At 46.8% G+C, this 24,190-nt stretch overlaps 8 protein-coding genes across 10 annotated transcripts; 4 read left to right on the forward strand and 4 right to left on the reverse strand.

Moving 5' to 3' along the window:
- The first annotated feature begins 1,054 nt into the window (after positions 1-1,054).
- LOC6542499 (sorting nexin-2) lies at positions 1,055-3,492 on the forward strand. The gene is made up of 5 exons (XM_001968524.3): positions 1,055-1,349; positions 1,552-1,655; positions 1,724-2,609; positions 2,666-2,818; positions 2,882-3,492. Exons 1-5 carry the CDS (start codon positions 1,167-1,169, stop codon positions 2,930-2,932), a joined length of 1,377 nt encoding a protein of 458 aa, XP_001968560.1. The 5' UTR covers positions 1,055-1,166; the 3' UTR covers positions 2,933-3,492.
- Positions 3,493-6,822: 3,330 nt separating this feature from the next.
- On the forward strand, positions 6,823-8,182 carry LOC6541348 (AN1-type zinc finger protein 2A). The gene is made up of 3 exons (XM_001968525.3): positions 6,823-7,062; positions 7,131-7,669; positions 7,839-8,182. The coding sequence occupies exons 1-3, from the start codon at positions 7,008-7,010 to the stop codon at positions 8,004-8,006; spliced, it is 762 nt and encodes a 253-aa protein (XP_001968561.1). The 5' UTR covers positions 6,823-7,007; the 3' UTR covers positions 8,007-8,182.
- On the reverse strand, positions 8,106-11,477 carry LOC6542513 (conserved oligomeric Golgi complex subunit 3). Its single transcript, XM_001968526.3, has 8 exons — positions 11,261-11,477; positions 10,694-11,206; positions 10,151-10,638; positions 9,957-10,096; positions 9,737-9,897; positions 9,549-9,678; positions 8,752-9,494; positions 8,106-8,691 (listed from the first exon to the last, which is right to left on the reverse strand). Exons 1-8 carry the CDS (start codon positions 11,423-11,425, stop codon positions 8,335-8,337), a joined length of 2,697 nt encoding a protein of 898 aa, XP_001968562.1. The 5' UTR covers positions 11,426-11,477; the 3' UTR covers positions 8,106-8,334.
- A 245-nt stretch (positions 11,478-11,722) lies between these two features.
- On the forward strand, positions 11,723-14,795 carry LOC6542910 (exocyst complex component 2). Its single transcript, XM_001968527.3, has 4 exons — positions 11,723-11,938; positions 12,010-12,624; positions 12,679-14,500; positions 14,558-14,795. Exons 1-4 carry the CDS (start codon positions 11,830-11,832, stop codon positions 14,694-14,696), a joined length of 2,685 nt encoding a protein of 894 aa, XP_001968563.2. The 5' UTR covers positions 11,723-11,829; the 3' UTR covers positions 14,697-14,795.
- On the reverse strand, positions 14,750-16,424 carry LOC6542394. The gene is made up of 3 exons (XM_001968528.3): positions 16,194-16,424; positions 15,861-16,129; positions 14,750-15,803 (listed from the first exon to the last, which is right to left on the reverse strand). Exons 1-3 carry the CDS (start codon positions 16,273-16,275, stop codon positions 14,817-14,819), a joined length of 1,338 nt encoding a protein of 445 aa, XP_001968564.1. The 5' UTR covers positions 16,276-16,424; the 3' UTR covers positions 14,750-14,816.
- A 217-nt stretch (positions 16,425-16,641) lies between these two features.
- Positions 16,642-20,218, reverse strand: LOC6541512 (E3 ubiquitin-protein ligase msl-2). 2 transcript variants are annotated; one of them, XM_026978655.1, is made up of 3 exons: positions 20,111-20,218; positions 17,733-19,978; positions 16,642-17,679 (listed from the first exon to the last, which is right to left on the reverse strand). In XM_026978655.1, the coding sequence occupies exons 2-3, from the start codon at positions 19,687-19,689 to the stop codon at positions 17,294-17,296; spliced, it is 2,343 nt and encodes a 780-aa protein (XP_026834456.1). In that variant the 5' UTR covers positions 19,690-19,978; positions 20,111-20,218; the 3' UTR covers positions 16,642-17,293. The 2 variants fall into 2 exon arrangements, with proteins under 2 accessions (XP_026834456.1, XP_001968565.1); XM_001968529.2 differs by having other exon boundaries at positions 17,733-20,200.
- LOC6541551 (NADH dehydrogenase [ubiquinone] 1 beta subcomplex subunit 10) lies at positions 20,186-21,432 on the forward strand. Of its 2 annotated transcripts, none has more exons than XM_015159800.2 (4): positions 20,186-20,288; positions 20,375-20,475; positions 20,875-21,150; positions 21,218-21,432. In XM_015159800.2, exons 2-4 carry the CDS (start codon positions 20,394-20,396, stop codon positions 21,337-21,339), a joined length of 480 nt encoding a protein of 159 aa, XP_015015286.1. In that variant the 5' UTR covers positions 20,186-20,288; positions 20,375-20,393; the 3' UTR covers positions 21,340-21,432. The 2 variants fall into 2 exon arrangements, with proteins under 2 accessions (XP_015015286.1, XP_001968566.1); XM_001968530.3 differs by having other exon boundaries at positions 20,205-20,288; positions 20,357-20,475.
- A 97-nt stretch (positions 21,433-21,529) lies between these two features.
- Positions 21,530-24,154, reverse strand: LOC6542744 (ATP-dependent DNA helicase PIF1). Its single transcript, XM_001968531.3, has 2 exons — positions 23,060-24,154; positions 21,530-22,997 (listed from the first exon to the last, which is right to left on the reverse strand). The coding sequence occupies exons 1-2, from the start codon at positions 24,002-24,004 to the stop codon at positions 21,951-21,953; spliced, it is 1,992 nt and encodes a 663-aa protein (XP_001968567.1). The 5' UTR covers positions 24,005-24,154; the 3' UTR covers positions 21,530-21,950.
- Between the last annotated feature and the right edge of the window lie 36 nt (positions 24,155-24,190).

Below are 24,190 nucleotides of genomic sequence, written 5' to 3' on the forward strand. Positions count from 1 at the left end.
GGCGGTTCGGGTCGCTCAAAACCTGACCCTATAATCCTTTATTTTCGTTTTCAATTTGTTGGAAAAGGCAAACAGAAAGTGTTAAAAGTATTTCTCATGCGGAAAATCCACAGTGACTGGCCAAGCGCTGACAAACTTTTCCCACTTTCCCCCACTTTTCTCCGCTTTTCCGCCCTTTTCCTCTCCTGTCTTTTCCTAAGTGGCTGCGACACTTCTGTATGCATAATTTAAACAAAAGTCGCCAAAAAACTAGGGGGAGACCAAGAGCTGGAAAAACAAGCAGCGGCAACAGAAAGTTGCAATTGCAAAAATTGAAAATTTTCCGCATAAAAATATGCCCCGACAAGGAAACAAAGGAAAAATCGCAGAAAATAGCAAGAAATCGTACTCCCAGCCAAGATGTCGACAAAGTGTCGTGCATGTAGTTGGCCAAATGTTTATTGTCGAAAAGTTAAGCAGAATGCAGATTGCCTCAGAAAAAGAAAACGTCGCAGGAGAAGCAGAACCCTCTTTTTATAGTTATTAAGGCTATAATAAACTAAATATGTTGTGCACTTATAATTAATAGTGCCAGCATATGTTTTCAAATCATAAACATATTTTACTTTATCTTTTATGCAAACACTTTTACTTGAACATACGTCTTCTTAATTTATTAGTCTAATGGAATTTCCATTTCTTTGTCAAGAGTTTCTTGTTTGTGCCAAAAAGTTTCTGGGTTGAAGGTAATTAAATCTGCATTTACTTAATCAAAAACAAGGCACAAATTATGAGCAACCTTTTCTAAATTATCTACGCCAACGCTTAAAAGAATTTTTACATATTGCTGCCTGCCGAAAAAAGTTAGAATATTTAAAGAATGTAATAAGTTGAGAAAGCTACAGTATTCAAAAGTAAAACTAAAAATATATAATAATTTTTCATTTATATTTTCTTTTTTGTGGTGATAAAAGCCTTTAACGGTTTTTTTTAAATTTAACCGTGATACCGTTCCACAAGCAGTATATTTAACGCTCTGTTAAATACTGAAAGCTTTCAGACAGCTTTTCAGCATCTATTGATTCAGCGGTCTGGTCACACTGCTGGGCGACCGAAACGAAACGAGTAAAGAAATTCCGATAATTAAAATTAATTTAAAATAAATTCGCGGAGTAAAACCAGCAATAATGGAGGTGGAAAGCCCGGAACACACGCGCGACTTCGCCGAGGTGGACATCAACAACGGTGCGCCATCGGGATCGGAGGACGAGGAGGAGGAGGTGCCAGCGCCGGGCAGCGTAACTCTGGATCGGAACGAAAGTGATCTTTTCGTGTCGGCCTTGAGTCCCAGCAGCATCGGGGATATACACGTAAGTGGGGGCAAGCATCGCGGGAGCAGCCCGCATCGGTAGCCCCAGTAATTGAGCTCCCATTTCGGGGCGTCGGTCGCTTTATCAGCGCTCGCTTTGTTTGGTTTTGTGGCTACGTCACGAGTGCCGCCCACCAGCAAAGCTTGTTGCTCCATTGGGACACATTGAATTTGCGTCTTATTGCACTCCCAATCCGCTTCAGCCGCTGCAGGAAGTGCTCACCGATGACGGCGACTACTTTATCAGCATCGTGGTCTCGGATCCGCAGAAAATCGGCGATGGCATGGGCTCTTATTTGGCATACAAGTGAGTCACGCAGTTCCTTATCATAGAAAAATAATGCACTACTACAAAATTCTTATCGCCTCCACCAGGGTAACAACCAAAACGAACATTCCCAAATTCAAGCGCAGCGAGTTCAGCACCCTGCGACGCTTCAGCGATTTCCTGGGCATCCATGATGTGCTGGTTAGCAAGTACATGCGGCAGGGCCGCATCATACCGCCGGCGCCGTCCAAGAACATCATAGGCAGCACTAAGGTGAAGATAAGCCCGCAGCAGAGCGAGCCGGGCACGCCCATGACCCAGGAGTGGGTGGAGATTCGGCGGGCGGCTCTGGAACGATTCGTCCACCGTACCGCCCAGCATCCGGTGCTGCGCGTCGATCTGGACTTTATGAACTTTCTGGAGACCGACCAGGAATTGCCGCGTTCTGTGAATACCTCTGCCCTCAGTGGAGCCGGCGTGATCCGCCTGTTTAACAAAGTGGGCGAGACTGTGAACAAGATTACCTACAAAATGGACGAGAACGATCCGTGGTTTGATGACAAGATCACCGAGGTGGAGAGTCTGGACGCCAATCTGCAGAAGCTGCACAATGCCATGAAATCTCTGGTCACGTCGCGTCGTGAGCTGTCACTGCTCACTGGTTTGGTGGCCAAATCGGCGGCCATGCTGAGCACTTGCGAGGAGCACACTGGACTCTCCAGGGCACTGTCCAACCTAGCGGACGTGGAGGAGAAGATAGAGCTACTGCGCTCCGAGCAGGCCAACTCGGACTTCTTCATTCTGGCCGAGTTTATCAAGGACTACTTGGGCCTGTTCGGGGCCATCAAGTGCATTTTCCATGAGCGCGTCAAGGCTTTCCAGAACTGGCAGTACGCACAAATGCAGTTGTCCAAGAGGCGGGAGAATCGTGGACGCTTCGAGCTGGCCAACAGGGCGGATAAGCTGGACCAGGCCCAGCAGGAAGTGGACGAGGTGAGTGTGACAAGTAATTTACGTTTTCCCAATAAAACATTGTTTGAATCTTGCAGTGGCAGGGCAAGGTGCAGCGCTGTCAGCAGCAGTTCGACGACATTTCGGCGGAAATTAAGCGTGAGATGGAGCGTTTCGAAATGACCAGAGTTAAAGACTTTAAAGTTAACATTATCAAGTATATAGAAGACCAAATGGCACATCAGCAACAGGTAGACATCCACATTCCTTTGCCGGGAACACACTAATTGTACACGATTCTCTTTGCATTACAGATCGTCAGCTATTGGGAGGCCTTTGCTCCGTTTGCCCGCGAAATCGTTTAACTTTTATTCCGATTATCGTTGCATTTCCAGAAACTTTTTGCATAACCAACAGCTATGCGCGCTATGAACTTATTCTGCGGGACCAAATTCGATCTTAATCATGCGATTTGGAGCTACAATTTCGCCTTCAGCACTTGTCTAGCAATTTGCCGCCGAAGCTCGTATTTTTTGGGAAACTGCTTTCGATTCCTCTCAAGCATTGAGAGGTTCGACCTTCTCGTTGCATTCACAAAACCTCTATCTCTTTATTCGTACACAATAATTATTATCAGAAAGCTGAAAGTTTGCTGCAGACCCAAGATTCTGCGTATTCTCATTCAAAACATGTATTCGGTATTATCTAAAAAAACAGCCATGGATCTATAGTTAGTTAGTTGAAATTGAAGAAGACTCATTGGCGATTTCCAAATTGAAGTTTATACCATTATTATTGGGAAATGGGTTTCCCTGTTTACTGTTGGTATACTTATGTATTTATATATATATATATTCCAATTAAAACATTTTGTATCATGACAAACAGAGCATTTCAACAATAAATTTGTAAATATGTATAGATGTAAATATTTTGGCGTTGTCTTGTATATCCGTGGTTCAATATCTGAGTTTTTCATTTTTCTGATGTATAATGTTGTAGAAATTCATGAAAATTAAGAAATGTCCCAAGGCTGAAGTTCTCAATTTAATAACTCAACTTATCTTAGTCGGATTTTGAAGGGACATACCTCTAAATGATTCTGGAGCAATTCTCTAAAAATCTGCATTCAAATTTGGATATTTATTTTTTTTTAATTTTTTGTAATTTTTCTGTTGTAGAAATTCAAAAAGTTAAGAAATGTCCTAAGGCTGAAGTTCCAGACTCCATAACTCAACGTATCTTAATCGGATTTTGAAGTGGCATACCTCTAAATGTTTCTGGAGCCATTCTCTAAAAATCTGCATTCAAATTTAGAAATTTATTTTTTTTTTAATTTTTCTGTTGTAGAAATTCAAAAAAGTTAAGAAATGTCCTAAGGCTGAAGTTCCAGACTCCATAACTCAACGTATCTTAATCGGATTTTGAAGTGGCATACCTCTAAATGTTTCTGGAGCCATTCTCTAAAAATCTGCATTCAAATTTAGAAATTTATTTTTTTTTAAATTTTTTGTAATTTTTCTGTTGTAGAAATTCAAAAAGTTAAGAAATGTCCTAAGGCTGAAGTTCTATACTCCATAACTCAACGTATCTTAATCGGATTTTGAAGTGGCATACTTCTAAATGTTTCTGGAGCCATTCTCTAAAAATCTGCATTCAAATTTAGAAATTTATTTTTTTTTAATTTTTCTGTTGTAGAAATTCAAAAAAGTTAAGAAATGTCCTAAGGCTGAAGTTCCAGACTCCATAACTCAACGTATCTTAATCGGATTTTGAAGTGGCATACCTCTAAATGTTTCTGGAGCCATTCGCTAAAAATCTGCATTCAAATTTAGAAATTTATTTTTTTTTTAATTTTTTGTAATTTTTCTGTTGTAGAAATTCAATAAAGTTAAGAAATGTCCTAAGGGTGAAGCTCCAGACTCCATAACTCAACTTATCTTAATCGGATTTTGAAGTGGCATACCTCTAAATGTTTCTGGAGCCATTCTCTAAAAATCTGCATTCAAATTTAGAAATTTATTTTTTTTTTAATTTTTTGTAATTTTTCTGTTGTAGAAATTCAAAAAAGTTAAGAAATGTCCTAAGGCTGAAGTTCCAGACTCCATAACTCAACGTATCTTAATCGGATTTTGAAGTGGCATACCTCTAAATGATTCTGGCGCAATTCTCTAAAAATCTGCATTCAAATTTAGAAATTTATTTTTTTTTTAATTTTTTGTAATTTTTCTGCCGTAGAAATTCAAAAAAGTTAAGAAATGTCCTAAGGCTGAAGTTCCAGACTCCATAACTCAACGTATCTTAATCGGATTTTGAAGTGGCATACCTCTAAATGTTTCTGGAGCCATTCTCTAAAAATCTGCATTCAAATTTAGAAATTTATTTTTTTTTTAATTTTTTGTAATTTTTCTGTTGTAGAAATTCAAAAAAGTTAAGAAATGTCCTAAGGCTGAAGTTCCAGACTCCATAACTCAACTTATCTTAATCGGATTTTGAAGTGGCATACCTCTAAATGATTCTGGCGCAATTCTCTAAAAATCTGCATTCAAATTTAGAAATTTATTTTTTTTTAATTTTTTGTAATTTTTCTGTCGTAGAAATTCAAAAAAGTTAAGAAATGTCCTAAGGCTGAAGTTCCAGACTCCATAACTCAACGTATCTTAATCGGATTTTGAAGTGGCATACCTCTAAATGTTTCTGGAGCCATTCTCTAAAAATCTGCATTCAAATTTAGAAATTTATTTTTTTTTTAATTTTTTGTAATTTTTCTGTTGTAGAAATTCAAAAAAGTTAAGAAATGTCCTAAGGCTGAAGTTCCAGACTCCATAACTCAACGTATCTTAATCGGATTTTGAAGTGGCATACCTCTAAATGTTTCTGGAGCCATTCTCTAAAAATCTGCATTCAAATTTAGAAATTTATTTTTTTTTTAATTTTTTGTAATTTTTCTGTTGTAGAAATTCAAAAAAGTTAAGAAATGTCCTAAGGCTGAAGTTCCAGACTCCATAACTCAACGTATCTTAATCGGATTTTTAAGTGGCATACCTCTAAATGTTTCTGGAGCCATTCTCTAAAAATCTGCATTCAAATTTAGAAATTTATTTTTTTTTTAATTTTTTGTAATTTTTCTGTTGTAGAAATTCAAAAAAGTTAAGAAATGTCCTAAGGCTGAAGTTCCAGACTCCATAACTCAACGTATCTTAATCGGATTTTTAAGTGGCATACCTCTAAATGTTTCTGGAGCCATTCTCTAAAAATCTGCATTCAAATTTAGAAATTTATTTTTTTTTTAATTTTTTGTAATTTTTCTGTTGTAGAAATTCAAAAAAGTTAAGAAATGTCCTAAGGCTGAAGTTCCAGACTCCATAACTCAACGTATCTTAATCGGATTTTGAAGTGGCATACCTCTAAATGTTTCTGGAGCCATTCTCTAAAAATCTGCATTCAAATTTAGAAATTTATTTTTTTTTTAATTTTTTGTAATTTTTCTGTTGTAGAAATTCAAAAAAGTTAAGAAATGTCCTAAGGCTGAAGTTCCAGACTCCATAACTCAACGTATCTTAATCGGATTTTTAAGTGGCATACCTCTAAATGTTTCTGGAGCCATTCTCTAAAAATCTGCATTCAAATTTAGAAATTTATTTTTTTTTTAATTTTTTGTAATTTTTCTGTTGTAGAAATTCAGAAAAGTTCAGAAATGTCCTAAGGCTGAAGTTCCAGACTCCATAACTCAACGTATATTAATCGGATTTTGAAGTGGCATACCTCTAAATGTTTCTGGAGCCATTCTCTAAAAATCTGCATTCAAATTTAGAAATTTATTTTTTTTTTAATTTTTTGTAATTTTTCTGTTGTAGAAATTCAAAAAAGTTAAGAAATGTCCTAAGGCTGAAGTTCCAGACTCCATAACTCAACGTATCTTAATCGGATTTTGAAGTGGCATACCTCTAAATGTTTCTGGAGCCATTCTCTAAAAATCTGCATTCAAATTTAGAAATTTATTTTTTTTTTAATTTTTTGTAATTTTTCTGTTGTAGAAATTCAAAAAAGTTAAGAAATGTCCTAAGGCTGAATTTGATTTATTTTTATTAAATTTTACGTTCGATATCAACGTATATCTTATGTGCAGTCAACAATACATACTGTAAAGCCTATAATATTTTGAAACTTAAATATTTTATATTTTTTGATATTCAGAAATGTGTAAAACTACAAAATAATATAGGAATTCTGGTATTATGGAAATACTGCATTTTCTGTAGGGCGTATTCTTCATAACGGACCCTATGGTCACACTGAACACAACAAAAAAAAAATAAGTGTTTAGTCATTTACAAACCCATTTGTTTCTCGAAGTTTTCCAAATAACAGCCATATATAGGTTCTGACCCAACATATCTGCTTAGTGTAAAGGAAAACAGTAACTGGAGAAGTACAATCATGGAGTTTCCGCACTTGGGACAGCACTGCAGTGAGGGAACCTGCAACAGATTGGGTAAGATCAAATACCATACGCCAACCAGGAAACAGAAACTAATTGAATTAAGTTCCATCCACGTCCAGATTTTCTGCCCGTTAAGTGCGACTCGTGCGACAAGGTCTTCTGCGCCTCGCACTACAGCTACGATCGTCACAGCTGTCCGGGAGCCTACAAGAAGAACGTGCAGGTGCCCATCTGCCCACTGTGTCGGGAGCCCGTGCCCACGCCACCCGGAGTGGAGCCCGATGTCACTGTGGGCCAGCACATTGACCAGCAGTGCAAGTCGGAGAGCAAGAAGATCTACACCAACCGCTGCAATGCCAAGGGCTGCAAACGCAAGGAGCTCATCCCGGTGACCTGCTCGCAGTGCCATCTGAACTTTTGCCTGCGTCATCGTCACACTAGCGACCACGACTGCAAGCCAACGCCGGCATCTTCGACATCGTCGGGCAGTGGGGGATGGCAGTCCATATTCAAAAGCTCCTCGGACTCACGATCAATGGCTGCCCAGGCGGCCGAGAGACGCAGGCAGAGCAAACCCACCAGCAACAGCATCAGCAATAACAATTCCAGACCTCGACCTGTGCAGGCCACACAAGTACAAAACATACAGGGCAATATGGTGAGTAGGCATAGCTAGATACATAGATGCAGCTAGTAAGGGAAGGGAAGAGTAGTGGATGGGAAAACTTAATGACTCATAAGTCCATTAATAGAAGCATTTTAAAAATATCTAGACTGTTCTAGACTTTTATCAAACTTCATTCACAACATGTTTTAAATACTTACAGAGCGAAGACGAGGCCCTCGCACGAGCGCTGGCCTTATCAATCATGGAGCAGGATGATGCGGCGGAAAGCAACCGCCAAACTCCGGCACCAAGCAACGCCCAGCAGGTGGCTGTGGGCGGAGGTGACAATCAGCAGGGAAATGCCAAGGACAAGTGCCTGCTGTCCTAGTTCCCAGAAGGCAGCGCAGCCAGCTCTCAACATATCCATCACTTGACCAGCAGCTAGATATCTGCCCAACTATTAGATGTTAATGAAACTCTGTTATCGTAATCATTTGTTGGTAATTTACTTCGACTTCGTCACATTCTTCGTGGTTTAGCAAAAATAAATCAATGTTAATTCTACATTTGGAAAGCATAGATAGTTATTAACACGGATCTTTGAAGGGAAATAAGGGAATCGACCCTATTGCGAACAGATCTTACTCAGATAAATATGATACAAGGCTTAGCTACATAAATAGATACACGTTTATAGTTATACAGATACATTGCAATTATTCGGAATTGGCCTGCGTAAGTGTTTCCGCCACTTGCTCCTCCACGATCTTGCCCGGAGGCGGTACTTCCGCGGCAACCACTTCTTCAGCCTTCGGCTCCTCCACCAGCTCAGATTTATTGGACAGCGTGCTCAACTTTCTGCTAGCCGTCGAACCTTCCACGGATGACGTGCTGATTTTGCGCGCTGCTGCTGCAAAGCTGGCGACTCCCTCGGCGGCCAAAATACTGGCACTGGATAAGAGTATGGACACTTGCTCCGCCGACGGACAACTCGTGATGATCATATCGTCTGTGGAGTATCCATTGGTGGTCAGCAGTTGTTCCAGCTTCACAAACGATTGAATGATGTTGTTCTGCATAGAAAAAAAATATGGATTAATCATACTTCGTGAGCAAACGTTGCTGAAGCTTACGCGGATCGGTCTAAAGATGATGAATTCTGTATCACGATTGCTTAGGTAGAGCTGCATGGATCGCTGCAGCACCGCCAACTTGGCTTTGATCAGGCGCTGAGTCTCCTGGATTATACTGCTGATCTGCTGCGGACTGGCCCACGCACTTTGCCTTAAAACGTAGCTGGCTTTCGTCGACTCCTGCGACTGGGACGTGGCTGGAGTGGATTGCACCAACAGACTCTGCGCCTTTTCTAGGAATGTGATGAGAGGGCCCACTAGCATGTGAACCGCATCCTTGATGTACTTCTCGCACACTGACTTTAGCTGACGGTCCACTTCCTTGCGAGAGTCCAGCAAATGCTCCTTGATCTGGGGCGTGCCCTCCAGAAGGAATTCCAATAGAGCATTATTGCTGCCCATCGAAAAGAGCTGTTTGCGCTTCTGCAGCAGCCCAAAGGCAGCCGTCTTCACCTTGCTAAAGTCCAACGAGGTTTCCTTCACCGTAAAGTCCACACGAAACGGCGCAATCTGTTCCCGCAGAATTAGGAGATGCTTGATTTCGAAAAGTTCGCCGTCAATAGGCGTCTTGTTGGCTGAAATCTTGCCAGCCGCATGAGACACACTCTGGATGCACAGCTTGAGCGCTTCTTGGGATAGTCCTTGGAAAATGGGTCGATCCACGCAGCGGTAAAGTCTTGAGAGGCACACCAGTGTCCGGCGCACGGTGGGGTACCACATGCCATGCAGATCGGCCGGGGAATCTAAATAGTTAAAATGTTAAGTTCCGTTCGGACTGAAAGGCTTCCGCATCTTACTCATTTGCTTCACCGTGTAGGCAGTGGCCACACTTTCCGTCTCCACAGCACTTGAGACACTGGATATCATGGAGTTGCGAGAATCGGAGCGACGCAAAGGGGCAGGTTCTTGAAGGGACAAGGCAATACTCTGAAATAAATGATTTATTTTAGTTTTCAATCAATTTAAATCTCCCTAAGCCACACACCTCCATCATTTCCAACTTCTCCGGGTAGGCCAAATCTCCCGATGAGGGATTAAAGTTCTGAATGTCCGACTGCAGGTATAGATGCGCTCGGAAGACCAAACGCTCCTGCACATCCTGCAGCAATTGGTGCGCGATGGTGGCAAAGGCTTCCAGTGCAACAGCTAATAGATACAAGCACAATAAAATGGGGTTTGATTAGAACAAGATTATCAACACTTACGGTTCTGCTGGACATGTTCCTCCAGCATTTCAATTCGTAGAATGGAGCAGATCTCCGCCAGCGTTTCCAAGTGATTAATATGTATAATAAAGGGTCGCATGGTGTCGTAAAGAATGGTGCACAAGCCCTCCAGATAAACCCTGGTGTGAAAAATGAGATCAACCCTAGTTTGTAGATGTACGCATATGCCTTACGTTAGGTGTGGCGCTCCTGTGCTGAAGAACTGGTAGAACAGACGCTGTTCGTCTTGGCAAACATGAACCAAAAAGGCGCAGGCGCTTCGGGTGAGAGAGCAGTGATCCCCCTTATGGGCCACTTTAACGTTTTGTATGGACAGATTCACCGCCGGGGACATAACGCTGGCCCTCTGAGCCAGGTAGTGCTGCTGTAGATCCGCCATCAGTTGGGCGTAGTCCAGGCTGTGCTCCGACCGGGCCTCTATCAACTGGGCGACCCGCTTCACCTTTGCCGCGGCCGTTTGATATTTCCCGTAGTACAGGGCGAATGCGGCATCTGGTGCCTTGAGGGCAGTAGACGCATCCGGCACATTGTTCTTGGGATGTAGTGTGGCCTCGGTGGCCTGGTTTATCACGCTCGTTACATAGTTGCGCACCAGCCCCGAGGCTTTGGCCAGGCACTGCCTGTACTTCACATTGTAGGCGGCCGCGTCCTTGAATTTGGGCTGTCAATGAAGGCAATAAGTATATGAAAGACCGAAGACGAACAACAAAGCTCACATTCTCCTCGATGTAGTTAAGGCATTCGTCGATCTTGTTGAGGCACTCCCGGAAAGCCTCGCTAGCCACCGAAAGCGTGGGGCTCTGCAGTCGCTGGTTGAGCAACTCCACCTGGCTGAAGTAGTGAAGACGGCGTTGAATCTCGTGACTCAGCTCCTGCAGTCTCTCCTGCTCCTCGATCAACTGCTCGCTGGCCGTGTTTAGAGCGCTTGTCTTCTGCGACACAAAGTCGTACTCATCGCAGAGGGCACCCAGGCGCTCCATGGCCCCAGCGATCTGGTCCAGCATGTGGGAACACTCCGCCTTTCGCTGCTCCAGCTGCTGCAGGTATTTGTGGTAATCGGCATCGCCACGTTGCTCGATCTCGGCGCTGACGTCCGCGAACCAGAGCAGAAACTCATTCGTGTTCTGGAGTCCCTCCGCAGGCAGTTTAATGTCATCGCCGCTTTGCAAAGAAGTAGCTGCTGGTAAATCAGTAGGACCCGCATGGGTGGGCGTAGTCGGTACCGGTGCCTACAAAGAGTCGGTTTGCAAATCTAATTGCCATTCAAGGAGGAGTCCACTCACCGATGGCCCGCTGTCGCGCCACAGATTGGTCAGGACGTCCAGGTGCTCCTCTTGCTGGATACTCAGAGCCGCCAGCGGGTCCGTTTTGGACTCCCATTGCATCAGGCGGTTGCGAATCTTTCGCAAATTCTCATTCTCGCTCTGAATTCGTTCGACGTCATCCATTTTTCTGCGGCGGATTGGAAACAATCAATCAGCTGTTCAGAGATGGCAGCTGTGCGCCTTCCAATGATGCTCAGCTGTGCAGGAAGACCAAGCTAGAACTATGAATATCGCTATATACAAATGAGTTTCTTTAATATAATTCCGGTTGCCTATTTCGGAATTTAAATCACCTTTTTTCATTATGGCTTAAATACATCATAAGCTTATTATTCAAGCTCCCCTGCTTCTTACTTATGTGTGCATTATTAATTTCTGTATTTTAAGCTTGGCGATAATTTAGCCAACGGAATATTTAGTCACCACTAACTGAACGTTTTCCAACACTGTTCTCTCAATAAATAAAGTTCTGTTCCCTACTGTTTTTATTGAATTTTGATCAGTTTTTTTGGTTAATACATCATACGATGGCGCCGCAGCCGGTGGTAACGGGGCTATCTCCAAAGGAGGGACCTCCTGGCACCCGCGTCATCATTCGCGGCGAGTTCCTGGGCACCCGAGTGCAAGATCTGATTGGTAGGCGTAGTCTGGCCCAAATAGCTTCTGTTTTTTAATGACTCCCTTCCCAAAAAAAAAAAAAATGTAAGGTCTGAAAATCTGCGGTTCAGATTGCCTGCTGTCGGCGGAGTGGAAGTCACCCAATAAAATCATCGCACGCACTGGCCCGGCGAAGGGAAAAGGCGACATCATAGTAACCACTTTGAGCGGCGGAGTGGGCACGTCCACGGTTCAGTTCCGTGCCTACCACGAGACCATTGGTCCGCTCAAGGAGTCCGCCGTGTGGATCGAGGAATCGCCCTCGCAGAATTTTGCCTGGGGTCGACGCACCCTGGCCCAATCCGGACTGACGCAGGAGGATCCTCTTGGGCTGTCCATCGAGGGTAACGAGCAGAAGATCCCCGAGGACTTGCGCGATCTCTTTCCCGAAGCCTGCGGGGATCTGTCGCAGGAGCACTTCTCACCAGCCTGGTTCCTGCTTGAGAATCACCTGGCCACCTCCTTTGAGGATCTCAAGGCGGGTCTGTCCTACTTGAAGCGGAAAGTGGAGAGCCAGAAGGAGGGTCAGTTGTCCTTCCTCAAGTCCAACGCAGGCTCAGTGATTGATCAGCTCGATACGCTGATGAACATCCGGGACAAGCTGCAGGAGGATGTGAAGCTGCACGGCAATGAGACCCTAAATATCTTGGAAACATCCATAGAGAGTGAGTGAGGTTATTACATGGGTCAATCCTATTCTAACATTTTTCCACTTACAGACTCCATTAGCGAGTCGCAAAAGATTTTCACGGATGTGCTGGTGCGCAAGGAGAAGGCAGATTCCACGCGGTCCGTTCTGTTCGCCCTGTCACGGCACAAGTTCCTTTTCTGTCTACCAAATTCGGTGGACCGACGTGCCAAGGCGGGGGAATACGACATTGTGGTTAACGACTACTCGCGCGCCAAGAACCTCTTTGGCAAGACGGAGATTCCCATCTTCCGGAAGGTGCTCGAGGAGGTCGACCAAAGGATCCTGTCCATACGGAAGCAGCTGCACGAGAAGGTTGTCAGGATGCCACAGAGCGTGGAGCAGCAGAAGAAGCTTATCAAGGCCCTGATCAGTTTGGAACTGCAACAGAGCGGAACACCCATTGGCGATAAACTTCGCAACATCGATCCCGCTTGGGATGCCATCGAGGCCAGAGCCAAGTATCTGGAGTGGACATTTCGCCAGACCTTTGACCAGCACACCAGCAAGGATTCGGGTGCCCAGGAAAAGGCTAAGAACAGGGATTCCAACCAGGCGCCCAATCGCGTTAACTTCTGTGAGGAACTGTGCGACATTGCCGCCTCCCAGCTGCCGGATTTGTGGCGTCTGGGCCAGTTATACTTTACCGGCGAGCTACGCGGCCCTCATGATCCCAAGCCTGGGGACTTTAAGCGTATGGTTTTGAACGCCATCGAGAAGTTCTGTGTCTACTTGAGATTGGCCATCCTCATTGCCACCGATCAGCGAGCCCTGCGTCAGTCCAGCGGCTTGGCTTGGCCCATCGGCTCCGCATCGGCAACGCACCAGTTTCTACCCTGGATTCCGCAGTGTCTGCGCTTCACAAGGATAGCCTATGCCACGCTCATAAGCTTGGATTTGCCCTCGGAAGCGCTGGACATCATACAGAAACTGATCGATGAGGTGCGCATTTTCTGCTTCTCAATTATCTTTAAACGGGCCACGGATCGATGCAAAAAGCTGGTCAGCCAGGAGACCTGGGAACTGGGTGTGGAGCAGTATCCAGGTGCCACATTGTTACCCGCTGCACTGGAAACATTGCTCATCGAAACGCTGGACGAGGTGCAGTCTGTGTGCATGCAAAGGGAGACCCGAGAGGGCAATCTCCTCGAACCGCAGTCCGATGGACAGCGAGAGGTGACACAGCGACTGCAAGAATTTCTATCCGCATTTACCGCGGTGATCGAGGAGCTGACCTTTCACTCCCATGACGAGGAGACGCCCACCCACAATGTGTCGCAGCTGCTTGGATTCCCCAACGCGCAGCAGCCAGATTCGGTGGCTGGAAGCGGCGGAGCAGCGGCTGTGACCTGGGAGCAGCGCATGCTCTGTTGTTTGTCGAACTATGCGTACTGCAACAAAATCTTCTTCCCGCGCATTGGTGACATCTTCGTGCGCTACGGTTATCCGCTGCCCACTCTGGCAATCGAAACGGCACGTTACACGGTTAACCAGCTCTTTACCAACCTTCTGGAGGAGTACGTTGAGCATAAGGGCGATCCGCTGGTCGGCACCATCGAGCCATCTATGTACCTGGGTCGTTTCCAGTGGGATCACGAGATGGAGATCGGCCAGCTGCGACCGTACGCTCACGAGTGCTGCGATAATTTGGTGGGCGTCTACTCCGAGATCTACAGCATCTCACCAGCACTGCTGCGACCCATCCTGGAGTCCATTGTGCAGACCATATCCGAAGAGCTGGCCCGTCTGATGAGCTGTGTCCAGCGGTTTAGCTTTACGGGAGCGATTCAGGCCCACGTGGATATCCGTCTGTTGAGAGACTCCCTGGAGGGTTACGTCAATGAGACTGCCAAGTGAGTGATGCTTCTGAATTTTGAGAGTCGGAAACTAATCCTTTTGATCTGCATTAGGAACTACTTCATGGAAGCGCTGGAGGCCATCAATCCTCCGCTGAGCGGCGAGCAGAAGCGAAAGGCGGACGAGATTCTGGAGCGGGTTAAGCGGAACATGCGTCTGCAGCTGCTCTGCTTCAGTGTCAAGGAACCTTAGGTACATTCCACTGCAAGGCGCAGCCAATGTAGATAGCGTATACGTTAACTAGCTTGTGATTACCCATGTTCGAGGGATAAATCTTTATTCGATTGCAAAACTCTCTTACTGACTACCGACTCACACGCCCAACAGCGTTGGGTCGAAGTTGAAGTCGTTCTGAGCCATGGTCTTGATGACCTGCTCCACATCGATGGTATTGAACTTCTCCTGCACGCGCTGCTTGATGGGGTTCTCGATGGCGTCCATGATCTGGTAGCGCAGCAGGTTGGGAATGACGTTCACGGCAAACTCCATGACATAGTCGAGGGTTCCCGCTCCGTCGCATCGCACCTGTATGTTGCCCATGTCAAACTGCAGATCGGTGATCTGCGCCCGCTGGCGTGTGTCCAGTGATTGGCTCAGGCCCACGGTGGCACGTATGTGCTGAACCGTGAATTGTACGTGACCAACGCGGGTCATCATGCCCACACCCACCTCCCACTGGCCGGCTCCCGTCACTTGCTGGGTGCCTATTTGCAGGACGGCCGACACCGTTTTGTTGGCCATGCCAGCGGTTATGTTGCCCACCCGGTAGAAGCTGGAGATGCCATTGATCCAGGTGTGTGCTAACTGGACACTGAACACGCCCATGGTGCGATTAACATCGGGCAAGTGGTACGGATCGTAGCCCTTCTGGCGCACCATCTTGCGTGCCATAGCTATGGCGCTGTCCAGCGGCGTTATGGAATTGGGCAGCCGGCGATCGCCCAAGGTTTTCTGGATCATCACGTTGATCTCGCTGCGCAGCTTTTTGTCCGCCTCCTGCAGCATGAATGGCTTCATGGCGTCGAATACCAAATTGGGCGCGCCGTTCACCACGCTCTGAAAGACACTGCCCACCAAGCCGAGGTTCTGGAAGTCCATTGTCATGTCCGAGAAGGTGATGTCGATCTTGATCCGATCCGTGGCCAGCTGGCCATCTCGTTCGACGGCCAAAAAGGCGGTTGCCTCGGCATACACGTTTTTCAGGACCACAGTAAAGGGTCCATTGGCTTTCGAAAAGAATGAGCTGAGGGTATACTGGCCCTTGACCAGCATCTGATCCAGCTGGAGGCCGCCGTTGAACTGGAGAACGGAGGATTGGAAACATCAGGCAAATTCAAATGTAACGTGTAAACCCACCTTCATTTCCTTCAAGTCTAGGTTCACTTTATCAATACGGAACTTGGACAATCCGTATGCCTTAACCTGCTTCATGTCTAGATTGGCCATGCCCATGCTCTTCTTCACGTTGGGCACCTCCAACGGATCGGGAACGGGCACGCCGGGCAGGCCCTGCGGATCCTCCTGCTGGAAGTGCACGAGCATGGCCTCCACCTGGGCGGCTATGTTGGCCTGACTCTCCTTGATCTTAAGTGCGTCATCCGACTCGCTTGCTTCCTGCTCCACAACTGCTCAAAGGTCATTCGTGAGTGGCTTAGTTTCCGGGAAGGCTGAGGCAGGAATTGGGCTTACCCTCACCAGGATCCTGGGAGTGGACAATGTGGCAGCCACTTGCCAGCAGGCCCACGAGCACGAGCACTATCAACGGCTTCATCTTTCGGGGATTAGATCGGACTTCTGCTTATCAGTTGGAAAATTGAGGAAAACGCGCCAGCCTCCGTTCTCTACTCGGAGCAAACACGCACTGCCGACTGGCGCGTTAATCAAAAGATAATGATGAGCCGCAGGCGGCGATCCGCTTATCTAAGGGCGACTCTGCTCGCGGAGCTGCTGATTAAACTCGGAATTGAGAATGAGTGACTTAAGTGAGCGGAAACGGCCAGCACATTGCAGACTCTGTAGGCACTCATTGGACTCACTCCACTCGCAAGAACGATGTTCTAGAAATCAGGAACAAGCTGGTAGAAACTGTTTTGAATGCCAATGAAATCGCGCATTTTTCAGAGTAGCAATGCTCATATTTATTTAAATATTTATTAGTTTTATCTTTGCATATATAATATGGATATATATGGCTTACTTGAATTGTTCTTAATCCTAGGTTCACGTGCTCAAAAAAATTCATGCTCAAAAAAAGTCTTAGCCTATTCAAAAAAATTTCTTAGCTTAGGAAAAAAAAAGGGTTTTTCTGGCTCACAGCATCCGCATTTTGGGCAAAGCATTTAAGTAATTCTACAATTCGCTGTTCGTTAAACGAAAATAATATTTAGTATTGACTATTGCTTTGCTCTTGAAAAGATCATTTTTGCGGCAGCTGCAGAATTGCTTCGCATTGTTATATATACGACTTTTGGCTTAATACGTATTAAAAAAATTGAGTTTTGGAAACGTTGCCTGATGAATAGAAAATGTCTGGGAAATCCTCAGGATGTAGAATGCTCCTAAAAGATACTTAGGAGCTGATTTGAGTGGAAGTTGCTTGAGTAGACGAATATATAACACAACGAAACCATGAGTAAAATTAAGAGGATCAATGACGATGCCATGTTATGGAGGCAATTCAGTGTTGAATTCAACCATCCATAACGTACAGCAATATCCTGTAAAGGATGATATCTGGGCATCACTAAGCACAGAAAAAAAAAAAGAAAAAAAAAGATGAGGCGCCTTGCTTACAAGTCATCCGAGCCCGACATGATCTCCTCGAACAGCGAGTGGGCATTGTCAGTGGCCGATGATCTGTCGCCAGCGGCAGAATTGCTCCTGGATCCACCACTGACAAGCTCATCCACCGTGTCGAGGCCCGTGAAGTTGGCCCTTCCTCGGCGTGTTCTACTGGTCCTGAACTTTTTGGCCGGGGGCTCGATGACTTCCCTGTTCGGAGCAGGAGGTGGTGGTGGCGAAAGAGAGGGAGCTGGTGGATTCGGCACCGTGGTCGGTGGCATAATGTAAGCATACTGGGGAACAGTACCGTTGCCATCGCTGTGCCGCAGAGGGACGCGTATGAATCCAACAGTGGCCGGATCAACGGGCTTGCTGCCCTGGAAGATATTGAAGCCTGAAATTCGTAAAGGGTTAGAGAATATCCGACACATCTTTGAGGAAACTTACCCTGGTATTCGCCAAGCTCATTCTGAACCAGCACCAAAGGATGCTGGCATTGCTGCAAATTGCTCAGCGGCACTAGGCTTATGGCGTCCGCCGAAGCGTCTGGCGGCGCGCAGTCCCGAGTGTTCTCCTCCTGCTTGGACTCAGCTGGTGGTTCCTCCGATTGTGTCATCGGCTCTGGAACTTCTTTCAGCATTTCGAAATCCTCGAAGTCATCGTCCTCATCACTCTCAACGTAGTCCTCCTTGTGGGGATTCTTGCAGCACACGCAGTGGCAGCCGGCGCAGCTATTGTAGCTCTTGTAGCAGGGGCATCGAGAGTTCCGGCAGGTGGTTAGGGTATTGCTCGAGCCGGAGATACCGCAGCGGCACTTGGGCTTCGGAGGCTTCACCTTTTCCTCCTTGTCCTTTCCGCGAATCCTGCGAAGTCCACTCTTTCCAGATTGCATTTTCGTCTTAACGTCCGACGGGGCAGGCTCTATTTTGGCAGCTTGTGACGCCTTAAGACTACGGGTTCTCTTTCGCTTGAGTGTTGCCTCATCACTGTCCTCCTTCTGCAGCTCCGCACTGTTGGGATGCTGCTCTGGCTCCTTCTCCTTCGCCTCTTCAGCCGCTGCTTTTGCGACCTCGAAGTCTTTCAGCAACGGCTCCTCATCCTGCCATTCTGCTTGTACCCGGTCCACTTGTGTTTTTGTGGCCACATGCTCCTCCACAGACTCCTCAGCTTCGGCTAGTACAGGTGACTGTGAAGTGTGCATATCCATATGATGATCGTCCTCCTTGGGCTCACCCACAACCTCTGACTGAATTGAGGTCTCTTCGGCCTCTACAACGGTGACCATAGCCTCGTCAGATTCCGCACCTTCCAGCTCAGTCAGTTGATTAGAGATTTCGTTGGGTTCCTCAGCGGAGGTCAGCACTGCCAGCTGGGTGGATGTTCCAACAGTCTCCTCAACGGTCTCTTCAACGGTCTCTTCAACGGTGGTGGAGAGCACAGTCAACTGTGCGGACGTTTCAACGGTCTCCTCAACGGCCAGCACAGCCAACTCTGCGGAGTCCGCCATTTGCACCACCTGGCCGATGTGCAGTTCCTGTGGATCGAACGTCGTGGTCGTAGAGGTGGGCATCAAGTAGGACACGGCAAAGTTGCTGCCGCTATTGGGGTAATTGGACACCGAAACGGCGCCGGAGAGGTCCACTTGATCCGCCCACGCTTGCTCCATAAAGCCCGACTCCGAGTTGTCGGTGGCAATGACTATTTGCCCGGCGTGGGAGAGCAGACCCATGCGAGATCCTGTGGGCAGCAGGGGGAGCGGCGAGAAGTGACCCTGCTCCGCTGTGGCCGCCGCCTCCGCCTCTATGTCGCTGATGTTCAGGTGGTGATCGTAGGGCAGTTCCGGAGTAGTGGCCGCCGTGGTGGGCGGCGTCTCAGCAGGCAGCGACGTGGGCATGTCCTTGAGGAACGGCAGATCCGGCTGGGGGAGGAAGGTGTCGAACGTATCGGAGATGTTTGAGCCCTCGCGAATAAACTCCTGTGTGGTTTTGGGCGGCAGCTTGATGCGCGGCACCAGCTCCCTGCCCACCTGGGGCCGCATCCCAGCCAGTTGCCCAAATATCGCCGAGTGCAGCAGGTGGACGCACAGCGTCTTGTAGCACAGTAGCTGCGTGCCCATCATGCGGTTCTCCTCGTAGGTCTTGAAGTCGGAGCACCCCTCGCACTGGGTGCAGCTGGGAAACAGATGCTTCCTGCCGCGCAGGCACAGCCGGCACACGTTGTGCTGGCACCGCTTGCCCTTGGGGGAGTACGGATCCACCAGCAGTTGGCAGCACACCACGCAGGACAGCAGCTGGCGCAGCTCCCCGATACCAGCGTTCAGCTCCTCCACGCGCCGCTTGGAGAGATTCGAGGCGGAGCGCAGCGAGAGGCGCGTCACCTTCAGGTAGGCCGTCTGGGCCAGCATGGTGGCTATATTTTAATGCCCGGTACTGTACGCACGCCGGTGTTTTTGTTTACGTTTAGCAGCCCGAAAGTGGGACTCCGCTGGCCAAGTTCCTCGTTGGAACTTCTCGCCACGCCGCCTGCTGCGCTACCTGGTGCCGCCTGGGCTAGTTACCTGCTAGTTACCCCGTCTCCTGGTGCTCAGTTACACATGCTTACACCGCGTTAATCCTCGATTTCATCATTTAATGGCAAATTCACTGGAACGCTCTGGCCGTTTTCACTTTTTCGTTGCTGGTTTATCCTTATCACTATGTTTCACGTGCAAAAAAAAAAAAAAAAAATATGTGGTTTATGTTTGAGAGCTCTCAAGTCATTGTTAATGGTTATGCTGCACAGCGTACAGCTATAAAAACAATAAATTAACAACTCAAAAAAATTACCCAAGCAATTCTTTGCTGAGCGAAGCAAGTGTGACCGCAGTGTGGCAGTGCAAACATGCCAGCTGCAGTGCGGCAGCGGTGTGACCACTTGCACGAACAGCTGATTCCCAGTGCTCTAAGGATTTTTCACGGATACAATCGGCGGTCCTACAACAAATTTTTACACTAAGTTTTTCAAGTAATTATGGTTTTTTAGTATTTCCCGTCAAAGGAAAGTGGGAAACCGATGAAATTATAAGCTAACAGCTATTTCGCATACTCCAGGTGGTAGGAAAGCCAGAAAATGCCGGAGCCACGCAGTCCGATGGCCAGTTTCGCCGAGTCGGTGATGAATGTCATCGATGGACCCATAACTTGGTTCCGTGGTACGTAATCCATAGGGATCCCCATCCGCTATGGTCCTCGGAGTCTCCAGATGCGACTTGGATCCATTTCCGTTGGCCGACGATCCGAAAAACCGGACAAATTCCAGACAATTACATAATGACATAACCTCAACTCGCGGGCCATTTGTTTTTGTTTACACTGCATTGCTTAAATGCTAAAATGTTTGTAATCTTCTGTCTTTAGTAATCACTAGGAAGCACAAACTAAATGAGCTAAACTATTAGTCGGCAGCCCTTGACAGCAGTCCGTTACTATATAACTAATTTAGTCAAAAGCCGAATCAAACCATTAACTTCATGTTTTTCAACATAAATGCATTAAAATTAATAGATTTGCTGTAAGGTATACTATTAATGCGCCTTGTGTTAATCCCACAGAGAGCATTGTGGAGCCGAACCAGCAGAAGCAGAATTGGTATCACCAGCGCTTCCGCCGCGTTCCGACGATCGACCAGTGCTACACGGACGATGCCGTCTGCCGTTTTGAGGCCGACCAGCAGTTCCGCCGGGATCGCATGGTGGACAACGAGATTGTCAACATTCTGCGCCAGCGCTTCGAGGACTGCACCCTCTACGAGGCACCCGACCACATGGTCAAGTGCAAGCCGCTGCTTGAACAGTACGAGAAGGCCACCGAGAACTGGTTCATCAAGTGTGAGTGGAATCCCTGGCCCATCCTTAAAGTTGTGTGTGATGTATAACGAGATATGACCCATTTTAGATGGCGACTTGGGAGGCTACGCCAATGCCAAGACCGCGTACATGAAGCAGAAGCATCGTCTGATCTGGGAGCGTCGTCATGGACCAGTGGGCAGTGGCATGAACCAGGAGGCCGCCCATTAAACACCGCTTTTATGTGCCCAATGTGCCGATCTGAGCTGATGTTTTCTAGTTTCTTTATCCGTTATAACTAAATATACACGCCGTAAAACGATATTCCGGATGATTGAGCTTACTTTCAATTGATTTCAGTGCGCAAATTCCATTTATAAAAAGGTGAGAGCTAATACAAAGTATTTAGGACTCCAGGAGCTAAATTTGTATATTAGTTGAATTTATTACTAGTCATTTTTCTTTAAAAATAAATATTAATATTTGCGTTTTGACAAAAGTTAAGCTAGCTTAAAACTATTAGTTCTCAAGATTGAGAGCCAGGTTAAGTCGTTCCAGTAAATTCATAATATAGTTTTCGTAGGCATACTGTAATAAGTTTACAAAATAGTGATAAACTAGCACCTAAATAATACTTCAGACTTTTTGGAATATGTGGACAATTTCAAAAAGCATTAGCATTATATTCTCTTTTTTTTTTTTTAAAGGAATGCCTGGTCCAAAATCATTTTGCTTTTCGTTAAAAAGAGGTAGAATAGAATTAGAAAATATACCAATGAGGCAACTGTGAAACTTCTTCTATGCTTTCTATAATTCAACTAGGGCTTAAATTACGCTTGAGTTCAGCTAATCGAGACTAGCGGCTTGTTTATGAGACTCTTTTTGAGCTTAGCCAGGGCGCTATTTGCGGTCTTGTCTCCTGGCTTTTTGTCCTTATTTTTGGGACCCAATGGTATCATGGTTGTGTCCATTAGCTTGCGCCGGAATCCTTTGTAGAATTGCAGCACCTGTGGATTGGCCCACACTTGTTTGGCATCAAAGTCCAGGATGCGAATGGATTGCAGGGATTTCGCACGGGATAAGGCCACATAGGCCTGTCCAGCCTCAAATACTTTGGACAGGGACATCTCCACACAGTCGAGGGTTAGTCCCTGACTCTTGTGTATGGAAAACGCCCAGGCTAACTTCAGTGGAACTTGCCGTCGTGTTATATGGCTCCCTGAGGCAGTTTTAATTATCCACTTTTCGTGCTTGCAAATGTATTCCTGGTTGTTCTTGAACCTGACTACTGGCAGATCCTTCTCCATTCTTACAACGACTCCTCGAGCTCCATTCACTAGCCCATTCGATATGTTTATATTCTTGAGCAGCATCACTTGGGCATTCACCTTTAAGTACAACTGAGATGGAGCCTGAATCTGTTGATCCAGCGTCTTGGTCATGCTAGCATCGGAATCATCAGCCTTGAATAAGATCTTGTCACCTCCGAGGTTTTCCAGCTTGGACTCGTTAATGGAATTCGCATCGTTTGTGTGGGAGCACAGTTGAGTGGCCAGAATGCCGTTTCCCTCAATTTTTTGCTTCGATGTAGCTGCCAGTCGACTGGTTATGGAATCGTTCACATGGCCAATTCGCAGGTGGTTAAGGATCTTTACGAACTCCGGATCTGATTGCCGATGCACTTGCTTCAGTTCGTAGACGCACTGGATGCAGGTCTCCCATGCGGAGGACTGGAAGCAGAACCGCTGCTGTGGCGTGGCAGTGGTCGCTCCTCCGAAATCTCCCTTTATAACCGGAGGAAGTTGCAAGAAATCACCGCACAGGATGAGCTGTATGCCGCCAAAAGGTCGATCATTGCGGCGAATGTGACGGGCGACGGCTTCAATTTTCTACGAAAAACAACAGAGCGAAGTGTGAACATTTTTCAAAGCGCATTGGGATGAAAAAGTACCTCAAAGAACTGTCCGTCCACCATGGAGATCTCGTCAATTATCAACCGCTTGCACTTCCTCCAGTTCTGGGCACTCGCGGGTCGGGAAGCCAGCTCCAGACTCCGCTGCATGGTGGCGTCCCCTCCTCCTATGCCAGCGAATGCGTGCAAAGTGGTCCCACCGATCAGACAGGCTGCCACTCCTGTGGAGGCCGTGGCCACCGTTCCATCGGGCGGCAGGGCCGAGATAATCCGGCGGAGCAAGAAACTCTTGCCAGTACCGGCGGAGCCGGTGAAGAATACACTTTTGCCCGAGGTGCACGCCCGCAGGACTTCCATTTGCTCCTCACTGAGTCTCAGCGACTCGTCGGTGGTCGACTGATATAGTTTCTTGGCCGCGGGCATGGTGCCCCGTTCCTTCTCCTCCTTGAGCTCCTCGAAGCGGCGCTTCTTGGCGACCTGGGGCGACGGCGTGGTCACTGACCCCTTGGACAACAAACCCGCCTTTTTGCGCGCCAAAATCATCTCAGCCGTGGTGACCGGAGAAACGTCTTCAAAACTGCTTGGTTTGGCGGACATCAGATGCTCGCGGAGTTTTTTCTGCAAGGACGCATCATCCGGCTGAGATCCTCCCTCGTTTCCGTTCATTTTAATGTAGATCGTCCGCAGGAAGAACATCAAAGTGCCAGGCGGAGCATTCGATAGATATAGGGTGCAGTTTTCTGCCTTGAAGTTGAAGGTGGCCTTGCCCTCGGCCATGAACTTCTTGTGCACCATGAGATCCTTCAGTTTGAACTTCAGCGGCTTTAGTTTCTCCGGCGTCACCTCCACAAACAATTCCCGAAGATCGTTCCGCACCAGACGCAAAGTGGCCGTCTTGTAGGCCAGTTTTCGACCCGTGATGCCCACCGCATTGGTCCACTGCATGTTCACCGCACAGGTGAGCACTGCGTCATTGAGATCCATCGCGCAATTACCTTTACTTCAGTCAGTTTTGGATTAAATTAAATTAATTTAACTACAAAATCAAAATTTCTTCCATGCGCTTGGTCGCCGATTGGCTGATCGATATCAGCGGAAAAGTTATCGATATCAGCGCGGTGGTGTGAACGCATCTTGACTGTTCGCAAATGTGACAAAAACAGCAAAGTT

This window comes from Drosophila erecta, unplaced genomic scaffold (genome assembly GCF_003286155.1).
Source record: "Drosophila erecta strain 14021-0224.00,06,07 unplaced genomic scaffold, DereRS2 tig00000055-arrow-pilon, whole genome shotgun sequence".
NCBI lineage: Eukaryota > Metazoa > Arthropoda > Insecta > Diptera > Drosophilidae > Drosophila > Drosophila erecta.

Coding starts and splice junctions, on each gene's coding strand:
- LOC6542499 (XM_001968524.3), top strand. CDS start 1,167: ATGGAGGTGGAAAGCCCGGAACACACGCGCGACTTCGCCGAGGTGGAC. Junction 1,350..1,551: donor GCAGCATCGGGGATATACAC/GTAAGTGGGGGC, acceptor AATCCGCTTCAG/CCGCTGCAGGAAGTGCTCAC. Junction 2,610..2,665: donor CCCAGCAGGAAGTGGACGAG/GTGAGTGTGACA, acceptor TGAATCTTGCAG/TGGCAGGGCAAGGTGCAGCG.
- LOC6541348 (XM_001968525.3), top strand. CDS start 7,008: ATGGAGTTTCCGCACTTGGGACAGCACTGCAGTGAGGGAACCTGCAAC. Junction 7,063..7,130: donor GGGAACCTGCAACAGATTGG/GTAAGATCAAAT, acceptor ATCCACGTCCAG/ATTTTCTGCCCGTTAAGTGC. Junction 7,670..7,838: donor AAAACATACAGGGCAATATG/GTGAGTAGGCAT, acceptor AAATACTTACAG/AGCGAAGACGAGGCCCTCGC.
- LOC6542513 (XM_001968526.3), bottom strand. CDS start 11,425: ATGGATGACGTCGAACGAATTCAGAGCGAGAATGAGAATTTGCGAAAG. Junction 10,639..10,693: donor TTAACTACATCGAGGAGAAT/GTGAGCTTTGTT, acceptor CTTCATTGACAG/CCCAAATTCAAGGACGCGGC. Junction 9,679..9,736: donor AGAAGTTGGAAATGATGGAG/GTGTGTGGCTTA, acceptor CATTTATTTCAG/AGTATTGCCTTGTCCCTTCA.
- LOC6542910 (XM_001968527.3), top strand. CDS start 11,830: ATGGCGCCGCAGCCGGTGGTAACGGGGCTATCTCCAAAGGAGGGACCT. Junction 11,939..12,009: donor CCGAGTGCAAGATCTGATTG/GTAGGCGTAGTC, acceptor AAAAAATGTAAG/GTCTGAAAATCTGCGGTTCA. Junction 14,501..14,557: donor TACGTCAATGAGACTGCCAA/GTGAGTGATGCT, acceptor GATCTGCATTAG/GAACTACTTCATGGAAGCGC.
- LOC6542394 (XM_001968528.3), bottom strand. CDS start 16,275: ATGAAGCCGTTGATAGTGCTCGTGCTCGTGGGCCTGCTGGCAAGTGGC. Junction 16,130..16,193: donor CTCCCAGGATCCTGGTGAGG/GTAAGCCCAATT, acceptor ACCTTTGAGCAG/TTGTGGAGCAGGAAGCAAGC. Junction 15,804..15,860: donor TAGACTTGAAGGAAATGAAG/GTGGGTTTACAC, acceptor TCCGTTCTCCAG/TTCAACGGCGGCCTCCAGCT.
- LOC6541512 (XM_026978655.1), bottom strand. CDS start 19,689: ATGCTGGCCCAGACGGCCTACCTGAAGGTGACGCGCCTCTCGCTGCGC. Junction 17,680..17,732: donor TGAGCTTGGCGAATACCAGG/GTAAGTTTCCTC, acceptor TACGAATTTCAG/GCTTCAATATCTTCCAGGGC.
- LOC6541551 (XM_015159800.2), top strand. CDS start 20,394: ATGCCGGAGCCACGCAGTCCGATGGCCAGTTTCGCCGAGTCGGTGATG. Junction 20,476..20,874: donor ACCCATAACTTGGTTCCGTG/GTACGTAATCCA, acceptor TTAATCCCACAG/AGAGCATTGTGGAGCCGAAC. Junction 21,151..21,217: donor CGAGAACTGGTTCATCAAGT/GTGAGTGGAATC, acceptor GACCCATTTTAG/ATGGCGACTTGGGAGGCTAC.
- LOC6542744 (XM_001968531.3), bottom strand. CDS start 24,004: ATGGATCTCAATGACGCAGTGCTCACCTGTGCGGTGAACATGCAGTGG. Junction 22,998..23,059: donor TGGACGGACAGTTCTTTGAG/GTACTTTTTCAT, acceptor TGTTTTTCGTAG/AAAATTGAAGCCGTCGCCCG.